The sequence below is a fragment of the Oryctolagus cuniculus genome, chromosome 2, assembly GCF_051225735.1.
Source record: "Oryctolagus cuniculus isolate XC-2025 breed Fujian yellow rabbit chromosome 2, ASM5122573v1, whole genome shotgun sequence".
Lineage (NCBI taxonomy): Eukaryota > Metazoa > Chordata > Mammalia > Lagomorpha > Leporidae > Oryctolagus > Oryctolagus cuniculus.
In genome coordinates, this window is record NC_142868.1 from 75,577,901 (window position 1) to 75,588,781 (window position 10,881).

Consider the following 10,881-nt stretch of genomic DNA (forward strand, 5'->3'; position numbering starts at 1 on the left):
GTTTTTTAAGAAAATGCACCTAAGAAGAACAGGGACGTGCTCTTAGATTGGATAAGAGCCCCCAGAGGCCATCTATTAGTTCTGATACTATTCTAGATGTTCATTTTATGTTCATGGCAAAATAGAAGCAAGCAAACCATCTCTTTTCAGTCTATTTAGATTTATTTCCAAGGCCCTGATTCATGATTATATTATGTTATTATATTATGCTAGTAAAAAGTCCATAACCTTAGCGCACAATTTTAAAACCTGCATACAGATATAAGGCAAGTTTCGTTACATGATGTGCTATCTCAGTAAAGATAAACATTAAAGAAAACTTGGGAGGGGGGAAGGGTGTTCCTAACCTAACCTTGATTATGTAAAGAAAATCCCCCATCTAAATGATAAAAGAAACGAGTAATGCTTGTACATTTTATTAGTGTTTTAAAATTAGTGAGTTAAACTGTCAAAGCTTTGATTTTCCTTTCATGTGTGTCTGGGCAGGTCTAAGCCTCGGGTAACGCCCTTTTTCCTTCTCCCTCTCTTACCTTTCTTTGCACCTGTCCACTGCAGGCTCCCAGCAGCTCCCAAGGAGTCCAATTCTCCTCCTCTTCCCTCCCTTTCCTCCTCCTACCGATCCCCTCCATTCCTAACACCCCCCCCCACCCGGCACCCTCCCTCCCCCCTTCTTCTTCTATATTCCTGCCAAGCTAGGCTCTTTTTAGCACCGATCTGTCACTGCAAAGGAGCTCACATCAAAGGCGGTTGCACAGCAGCAGCAGAACAGCATCACCGTTGTCCCACAGACAACCCCAGAGAGGGGCCTCGATTACACCTCGGAGTGGCTTGGCTGGCTTCGGCCAAGTGCGGGAATGATTTCTGCCGAGTGCACGGACAGAGAACCGTCAAGGGCCCCCTCTGGTCACTTCCGAAGAGCAAAAACGTGTTGAGAGGGGGCAGGTATAAGATTTCAAACAGAACCTCCCCAGCGCACATGAAAGGGCTTGATTAGCATATGTCAAGAGGACCCGCATATATAGTCGGGGTGCATGCACACAGGACTCTGATCTGATCAGTTTGCGGAGCTGGAGCCACGGCCCCCAGGCCCAGGCTTGGCAGAGGCAGCTGTAGATGGTTCTGCAGAGCCAGCAGCCGGCTCCCAACTACTCCAGAAGAGAAGATCGCTCAGAGACACTGGAAGCCTCCCTGCTACCTCAGTGCTAAGTCCGTCCAGCGACCCCACAGGAGGAACCGGGCCTTCACCCTTCGCTCGTGTTTTGTCACGGTTTTTTCCCACCTTCCCACACCCGCGACACTTTTTGATTTGGGGTGTGGGGTGTCTTTTTCGGCTCCTCCGCCTCTCCCGTTACTCCCCCTCCATGGCTCCCTTAACCGAAGTCGGGGGCTTCCTGGGGGGCCTGGAGGGCTTGGGCCAGCAGGTGGGCTCGCACTTCCTGTTGCCCCCAGCCGGGGAGCGGCCACCTCTGCTAGGCGCACGCCGAGGCGCGGCGGAGCGGGGCGCCCGCGGCGGGCCGGGGTCCGCGGAGCTGGCGCACCTGCACGGCATCCTGCGCCGCCGCCAGCTCTACTGCCGCACCGGCTTCCACCTGCAGATCCTGCCAGACGGCAGCGTGCAAGGCACCCGGCAGGACCACAGCCTCTTCGGTAGGTACCGGCATCCCGCCCCTGGCACACAATTCGGGTCCTCTCCCCCGCCCCCCGCCACGTGCCTCCCGCCCGAGCCCCCTGTGACCCGGACGCTGCGCGATGCGGGCTGGGGATGAAGTACTGGCCAGCGCAGAAGGTCGGGCCCGCGCGCGCACAAGGAGGAATCTTGCCCCTCACTCGTCGCCGCCGCCGCTTCTAGCAGCCTGCTTGCGGCTCCACACCTAGGGGCGGCAGGAGAGAGGGTGGGAGTCCGAATGCCTCTGCTGCTCTGCCCTCCCCCAGTGTCCGGGACCCCAAGACTTGGGACTCAGGGTCACGTTTTTCTCACAACTCGCAGACAATCTTTTAGAATCCTGTGTTATTTTCTACTACCTCCTTTCCTATTTCCTGCAGTACTATCCGCTTTGCAGAAACTAATTCGAAGCCTTCTGCTTCTGCAGACATGTCCCACGGTTATGCACTTGGTTATCCAGCAGCGGCTACTGCCTAGGGGGCCGCTCTTGCCTAGGATGCGTGTCTGTGTCGGGAGCTGTAAATGTTCACCTGAAGAGGTGACAGATAACTTCCCAAGGGCACCGTCGCTACCGGCGAGCTCACCTGGCTGCGGTTCTCAGGGCTCCCAAAGTTCTATCTGGGCGAGGGAAGGCGGGGAGGAGGGGAGGAAGCCCGCCCACCCACTGAGCATGCCCAGATCTCTAGCCCAGCCGCTCTTCAGAGATTGCGAAACCAGAGAGCAAGGATCTTGGTATGGGCGGTTGGTAAGAGGAACTGGGGAAGGAAAGAAGATCTGGGTGGGAACACAGCGGGAGATATTTCAGAATTCCTGCCGCCATGCCTGGGGTTATAAGAAAGAAACCAGCGAATGGTTCAGATAGTACCTCTTACAGACACTAGATTGGGAAATCCTGAGGTCGGTGCTGTCCGTTCCTCCCCAGCTGCCTGTTGTAAGCAATGAGTGGCCTCATCAGTTAGAGTCTTACGGTTTTTATTTTCTTTTTTTTTTTTTTGGTCTGCACAATGATGGGGTTAAATTATATGATCTCTTTAAGGTGATTTCTGATTCCCAGCATCCCTAAGTCTTTCTCCCAGAGATAAAGTTTTCAATACATTAGAGTTAACCGGCAAACACTCTCCAAGTATTTTGATTATCAAACTTGGGACTTCATTGGAGAGAGTCATTTTTATTTTAAAGGACATCATTTACATCAGTGTAAGTGAGCAACACAGCATTAGCTGCCTTTTCCCTTTCTTTGCCTTGTGCAGTTTTTTGAGAATCTTATTTCTGTATTTCTTGTTCTCACCCTCTAGTTCTTACACTCTCATTTCTTTGACTTGTAGTGCTCATTAAAACTTTGGAGAAGTGGGAATCTCCATTTGAGGAGCATTTGTAACTCTGCATGTGGTGGTCATTTGGCAGCACTTAAGGGATTAGAAAATTAACTTTAAAAAACCCATATGTGTGCTGCTTCCACTGATCTCTTCCAAATTCCGATTGACTATGAGTCAAGAGTGTCATGACCTAGTGGCCAACTGGGGTCACTTTTGGAAAGTGGTTTTTAAATGGAGCAGGCTGAGATTCTGATTCTACAGAACACTGCTGACACCAGGTGGCTCAGTTCTCCTGCCTTTAAGAATGACTGCACTTCACCCAGTACAGCTTCCAAAAAGATTTAGAGGGAGGTGCACACAAATGTGATAATGTAAGTGGAAGGGAAGCTTAAGTAGTATTCATACTCCCCCCTCTCTGCCATATATCAAGTAGCACTGGAAATTCTGCCTTTCATTCACTTGTAATTCAACTTTAGCTTCACCATCGACAAGAGTTGCCTCTTGCATTTAAAAAAAATTTTTTTATTTGCCAGATAGAGTTAGACATTGAGAGAGACAGAGAGAAACGTCTTCCTTCCGTTGGTTCACCCCCCAAATGGTCGATCTGAAGCCAGGAGTCAGGTGCTTCTCTCTGGTCTCCCATGCGGGTGCAGGTGCCAAGCACCTGGGCCATCCTCCACTGCCTTCCGGGGCACAGCAGAGAGCTGGACTGGAAGAAGAGCAACCGGGACTAGAACCCAGTGCCCCAAGGGTTGCTGGCGCCGCAGGCGAAGGATTAACCTAGTGAGCCAGGGTGCTGGCCCCGCCTCTTGCATTTTGTATCATTTTGTTAGGTTGACCCTGTGTGATGAGATTAGTGAATATTTATAGATTAATAACATTCATTAAATTGGTATTTAAATCCTTTCTTTTAGGAATGGATGCTATATATCATAGTTAATCATCTTTCTAGAACTTTAAAACTTTTTGGTAGAATTTTGTATAATTTTTGGTCTGATGTGATTTTGTGTGGATTTAACTCTGTGAGGAGAGGTTTTATATATAGGAACAAGAATACTCACTGTTGCAGAAAAGGAAGATTAACTAGAATAATGTGGTAGCCTAAAGGAAGGTATATTATAATGCATCCTGGTGGCTTATACATCATCATTGACTACAAGGGAGAATAGGCAAGAGGAAAGTGTACATTCTACATGTATATTATTATATACTTCTTTCTCTGTTTTCCTTCTTTGGCTAGGGCCTCAATTACTAATTATCAAATTATTTTTCTATTTAAAACTCATTTCTGTATCATTAAAGTAAGGATTTAGGAAAAACTAAAAATGACTCTTTGAGATGTTAAAGTATATAGCATAATTTTATAGTAACTTGAACATGATCAAATAAAAACTCAGAAAGCTGTGTTTTTAAACTTCAAAACCACATCAATAGAATATAAACAGAAAGGTCCCTGGGAGGTTAAAATAATTTCCCATCTGACTTTGCTCTGTGTTTACAATAGAGTGTTTCTGCACAGTAGTACAGTAGGAAGACTTTACCTAATACGTAAACATGGAATCATTACTTTAAAAAAAAAGTTCAGCCTGAGATCAAACGTATTCCTTTAAAGGCTTTTCCTTTATTCTCCCCTATTCTCCATAGTGTTGTCTGATGTGGTTGCATTGTGGGTTGACTCACCTGTTTATTATGATTTGTAAAAAGACTGGCTTTGAAAATGATACCAGAAAGACAAAGTACCTCCAAGTCTTTTTATGGGACACTGGGCATTAGAAAATCTATCTAAAATCTGTGATTACCTCTTAAGGAAAGTTTTTCATGTCTACTCTTTGTAAAGGAATTAGCTTAGTTGCCACCTCATATTATAAATAAGAAAGACTTGTCAAATCTCATTAAAGAATCAAATGATTACAAATTACTATGTGGTATACTATTTCCTTGAGGAGAAAAAAGGATCAGAATTAAAAAGTGTGGCTAACATCTTTAAGAGGAATACAAAAAAACACATAACAGTTTTCCCATAAGTCCCATGGATCATTTCAAAATTATGCCTGGTTATATGTAAGATTTTAGATGTTGCCTAATCAGGTTGAAATTATTGGGCATAATTATTTTAAGAACATAACTAATCTTTTTTTTTCTACAACTACATATATTTTGGTGAGATGACAGAATTATATTATGATAAAAATTAAACTATTTTTAGGTATTACACCATTTTGGTTTTTTAGGGGAAATGTTCAGTTTATGACATCTGTTATGTAACTAGCTACTGGAGATTAAACCTGTATTCTCTTGTACTTGAAAACTGGGTCTGTTCTACCTTCTAATCAGTTAATCAGTTTCTATTCTTTGAAAGACAAGAGCATCTTAATGTAAATCAGATACTTTATGGGAGTTAAGTTGCATCCACATCAGACATAGTACACTTTTGAGTTTGAATGTAACATTCATTCAAACAATTTAAAGTAATTATATATTTGTAATTAATATCCTGGATGAAGAGTCCATTAACATATTTTTTTCTGCCAATTATGTTTGGGCCTATATTTTTGTATCTAACAGGAATCCTTCACTCATGAGCTTGGCAGTGAGTTTACTCCCTACCTCTACATTTTGTCATTATGATGGCTATCTATGAAGTCTGGACCTTCCTGTTAAGTCTTATCTTCTCCCTGCCTTAGGCCCTCAATTAGGGACACTGCCTCTTTCCAACCACTTATAGACTATTTAGTAGTGCATTGTTGCTCTAAGATCTTTGATAGCTCTAGTGTTCTACATGATCTCCCAATAGTTTGAAAGAGCTCATTTGTCTTGCCAAGAATCTAGGTTTCTGCCAGAGTGAATTAGGCTCTAGAGATAGAATAGAGTCCTCCCTATCAGCAAATAGTCCAACTGTGCTTTCCCTTGGCCTGGGAAGTATCACGTGTACAAACAGGAACTTGCACAATAAAGCAAGAAATGACTTAAGAGCAAGAGTCAGGTTAAATGGTGCACATTTGTTCTGTTTGTAGAGCTTAAGATGAGGTGAAGGGGTGAAAGCTATTGAGGAAGGCAATTCCAAGCAAAGAAAGTGTGGTTATTCTTTTTCAGCAGAGTCCAAGGGAAAGAATTAGAAAAAGGCATTAGTCCAAAGGTTAGTGTGTGCAGTAAAAAAGGTAATGCAGAGGGAGGTGTTAAGTTTGTTAAAACTATGATGTTATTAATGCATCATAGTTTTGAATAGTTGTTTACCTATTATAAATAAAACTAAATCTAGAAAGTTATTGTTAGCAAAATCTACTTTATGCTCAATTTTTGGTATTTGGTTATTATACTTAATGAATTACAAAATGCTTTTACTTCTGTAAACTATGATTTATGTAAAAAAATCCTAGGTCAGGAAACATAGCATTTTATGTAATCTAGAACAATTTGAAACTACTATATTATCCTCAAAAAAGTCTCCTGAAGTAGAGCATGGGGTGAAAGTCCAAGTATTAATTATATCAATTATAAATGTCATATCCCTTAGGCAGGATAATAAACCTCTCCAAGCCTTAGTTTCTTTTTATGTAAAATGGGGGGAATAGTATCTTCCCTTCCTGTTTAGGACCAGACGAGAACATATAAGTAGTAGCCCCTTATAAACTAAAACACGTTTATACCTGTATAGAGATACTGCTTTGCTAGAAGATTGTCTTTATTAATTGTATAACAAACGAGCACAAAAACACATGAATAAAAAGTGATTAAAATTAGTAAATGAAATATTGGAGAGTTATGAATACCTTTCTTAAACACTAACATTTGATAATAATACCTTCCATTTGTGGGATGCCTACATATGTCAATCCTCACCACTCTCCTGAGGGAGGCATTTCACATCATTTTCTTATGCGGAGATTGGAGTTCAAAGAATACCAGCAAGTTGGTGAATCAGACTAACCAGGGTCAGTCTGATTTAAAATTTCACACCTTGAACATCACGTTTTTCTGCATGCTAAACTCTTAGTATTTGGCTATCACATTGAATGAATTATCAAGTCTTTTTCTCATCTGTAAAATGGATTAGCATCACAATAAAACAATTCCACAGTAATGTTGAGTTTACAAAGAACTTCCACATACATCATTATACTTACTAATATTGTTTTACTACTGCAATTGTTTGGAAGACTTTCATTAGTCATGTTCATTAATAAATATAAATAATTGTTTTGTTTATAAATTCAGGTATTCTGGAATTCATCAGTGTGGCAGTGGGACTGGTCAGTATTAGAGGTGTGGACAGTGGCCTTTACCTTGGAATGAATGACAAAGGAGAACTATATGGATCAGTATGTATTACTATTTATTATTATTATATATAATATTCTTGAAATAGTGACCTTGCACTTTCTAATCACAATGTTGCTCAATAATGTCTGTCAGAAGAGGTATATAAAATGTACTTATGTAGAAATCAGAAATATATATGCTACGAAATTTCCATTTTTATGTGGGTAATAGTAAACTTTTCTTTTCCTTTTTTTCATTTGAGAGGTACAGAGAGGAGAGGCAGAGAGAGATAGAGACAGGGAGATCTGGGGAGACAAGAGAGAGAAAGAGAGCTCTCACCTGCTGGTTCACACCCCAAATGCCTTCAATGGCCAGGGCTGGGCCAGGACAAAGCTAGGATCCAGGAGCTCAGTCTAGGACCCCGAAATGGGTGGCAGGGACCCAACTTTTTGAACCATCACCTACTGTCTCTCAGGGTCTGCATTCGTAGGTAGCTGGAATTGGGAGCTGGAGACAGAGTTCAAATCCAGTCCCTCCATGGGTTGCAGTAATCCCAAACAGTGGCTTATTCATTGTGCTAAATGCCTATCTCCCCGTTACATTTTTAAAACCCCCAACCATTATGGCATTCAGGTTGCTAGTTCTTCCTGCCAATTACCGTGAATCTCACTAATTTTTTCCATATTTTGATAATTTCCACAAGAAACCGTGAAAAATGGAAGCTGTGTTTTTGTCTTGGTACATTAGCTTCTTTTCACCTTTACATTCATTGCATGGAAAATTCTCTGCCACCCAGTATCATCTTCCATAGCTAAATATTTATCACTTATTTGCTGTTCTTTGTATGAAGGAAATGAGCAAATGAAATCTTAGAATATTACAATCAATAACAAAAAGTGAAAACCACACAGTAGGTCTATCTGTCCATAGTCCTGATAATTATAGCAGCCATGGGCTCACTGTAATTATCAGGAAATTTTCAACTTGCCGCTGTGGATAAATGCTCATCTGTGGATGTACTATAAATGTTTAAGTATTGTGCTTAAAGTACACTTTTCAACCAACTCATCAGCATGAGGTTTTGTTTTATTTTGGAACAGAGCAGCAACAGCAACTCAAGAACTAGAGTAAAAGAACAATTTTAAAGTACTTTGAAACACTATAGAGATTATTTTCTTCATTGTTAACTTCTAAAATATGTGTTCACAGTTGCTGACATTATTTTTAAAAATTGGTAAGATGTAAATGAGTGTCCCTCTCCCACCCATCTTCTCATATGGATGCTCTGGTTTAAGTCAAAGTCTCTTTAACTATTTCCATGGAGAATTTTCTTTTTATGACTTAGCATATGGCACTAACTTTCCTTTTCTTAGAAACTCAATTGAGGTCACAATATGAAGCTAGAATCTTAATATACTCTGGGAAAAATTGTCTATAATATTTCAGAAAGTAGACTAATACTTGTCCTTTGATAGGATGGAACTTGTGTTTTCCAGCCTGTCATCTTAGGACAAAGAGAAATAATGCAGTACACAATAATCATAAGAGGAAAAATATAATAGAATTTCTCAAGTGACAATAGAAAAAAAGCATGCACATAATCTTCATATATGTGTTGGATTAAAAAAGCAACCGTGGTCCATCTTGAAAAGATGAGAAACAATTGGCATTTTACTACATTTACCTTAAGAGTGAAAGATAAAGGTAATCATAGGAAATGGGTCATTAACACTGAATGAATTCATAAAGGGAAGATACATACTTTGGACAGATGATATTAAATTCAGAATTTGAATTTTTTGTAGAATCATGAAGTGTTCCAAGGTCATAGTAGAGACTTGATATGTGGAACCTGGGCATCTAATGTTGGAAGAGATAAATTATAGGCCAGTTTACTGGTGAAGTGCAGAATATTTAGTAAGCATTTGAAAATAAAATTGGGACTTGACATTTGACTTAAAGTTCTCTGAACTATATACTGAATGAAGTTACCTGGGAGAAAGAATTCCAGGTAACATAGGACTAAAGCACAATGAAACAAAACTAATTTAATATTTTTCTTTTTTTGACATGGCTGTAGTTACAGTCAAATGAAAGCATAGAATTGACACTTTTGTAAGGAAATTATCTCAAACATTTTTAATGGTAGTTATCTTCTCTCTTTTAGGAGAAACTGACTTCTGAATGCATCTTCAGGGAGCAGTTTGAGGAGAACTGGTATAATACCTATTCGTCCAATGTATATAAACATGGAGACACTGGCCGCAGGTATTTTGTGGCACTTAACAAAGATGGAACTCCAAGAGATGGTGCCAGGTCCAAAAGACATCAGAAATTTACACATTTCTTACCTAGACCAGTGGATCCAGAAAGAGTTCCAGAACTGTACAAGGACCTGCTGATGTATACTTGATGTGTGACAATGTCTTTATCAAAGAACCAGAAAACAACCTGCTTTCTTATCACAGTTCTTATCATAAAATGACAGCCCAGGAAGACATTCAGAGTATCATGGAGTCTGTTTTCCACCAGAGACTGAATTTGTGAAGAATATTAAGAAAAAGCAAAACAATATTTTGACTTGAAGTAGGTCGAAATCACTCTTTAGAAGTGTATTATGTTCCCTTAGATACATTGGCTCAGTCTACCAGTAGACTGAAGCTGAAAATCTGTTGAACTTGGATAATGGGAACCCACCTAATTTGCTGCTGGTGCCTCACCTCTCTGGATTATGTTTACTTTGAAAGTTACATTAAAAATAGATACTTCATGTTGAAGAAATGGAATGACATCACTGGCCAAGATTATTGCTATGTAAATTTGAGGGCCTTGTAGAATTTTGCAAGTTATGGCATTATATGTTAAACAAAACAAAACAAAAAAATCCTGGGTGAAATGTGGACTTAAAACATGTAACACCAAGATGGAACATTGTTTTTTTAAAGAATGGACTTATTTATACATTTTCAATTTGGAAATATTTATTATATATATTTATTTATTAAAGAGTTTATTTTTTACTGGTGTATGAAGATAAGAGTAAAAAACAACAAAATTCCTTTATTGTGCCATTACTTTGTTGTGGTATCTTGAGCTGTAAAGACATCCTATTGTAACCCATTAATCATAGAATAAGATCTTGAATTTCTCTTAAAAACATAGCATAAATTATATTTGTATTCAGTCGTTGCCTTCTAAATGTAAGTTTGGTTTCTTTTGGCTTAGAAAAATGCTGTATTGACTTGTATTGAGCTCAACACACATTCAAAAGGGAATTAAATATTTTGACTTTAAGTTTGGTTTCATTGCTTTTTAAGTGAAAGTTCTAATTACATAACAGTGAAAAATGATAATCTCCCAAAAGAAGACTTTTGTTGAAAATCAAGAAACATAATAGCTAATTTATATTTACTTATTTTCATGGTTTCATGTGTGAAGACTGTTTCTTTTGCCCAATATGATTGCGTAAAGAATTATTCTTTTTGGCACCTTCAATAACAATGATGAGGCCTTACCTACCTGAGTGTGGTATCCTCTCCATTGTATCTACTATTAAGTCATTTATTCAACATATATTCATTAAAGGCTATTGTACACCACTTTGTTAGTCACTAAGGAAAATGTAATTAAGACAAAGGTGGA

The 10,881-nt window shown here is 39.7% G+C and overlaps 1 protein-coding gene across 4 annotated transcripts; it reads left to right on the forward strand.

Moving 5' to 3' along the window:
* The first annotated feature begins 898 nt into the window (after positions 1-898).
* FGF20 (fibroblast growth factor 20) lies at positions 899-10,618 on the forward strand. 4 transcript variants are annotated; one of them, XM_070068480.2, is made up of 3 exons: positions 899-1,647; positions 7,195-7,298; positions 9,407-10,538. In XM_070068480.2, exons 1-3 carry the CDS (start codon positions 1,362-1,364, stop codon positions 9,650-9,652), a joined length of 636 nt encoding a protein of 211 aa, XP_069924581.1. In that variant the 5' UTR covers positions 899-1,361; the 3' UTR covers positions 9,653-10,538. The 4 variants fall into 4 exon arrangements, with proteins under 4 accessions (XP_069924581.1, XP_089182013.1, XP_089182014.1 ...); XM_089325887.1 differs by lacking the exon at positions 899-1,647 and adding an exon at positions 1,697-1,786 and having other exon boundaries at positions 9,407-10,618; XM_089325888.1 differs by lacking the exon at positions 899-1,647 and adding an exon at positions 2,274-2,395 and having other exon boundaries at positions 9,407-10,613.
* Positions 10,619-10,881: the final 263 nt, after the last annotated feature.

Coding starts and splice junctions, on each gene's coding strand:
- FGF20 (XM_070068480.2), top strand. CDS start 1,362: ATGGCTCCCTTAACCGAAGTCGGGGGCTTCCTGGGGGGCCTGGAGGGC. Junction 1,648..7,194: donor GCAGGACCACAGCCTCTTCG/GTAGGTACCGGC, acceptor TTATAAATTCAG/GTATTCTGGAATTCATCAGT. Junction 7,299..9,406: donor AAGGAGAACTATATGGATCA/GTATGTATTACT, acceptor TCTCTCTTTTAG/GAGAAACTGACTTCTGAATG.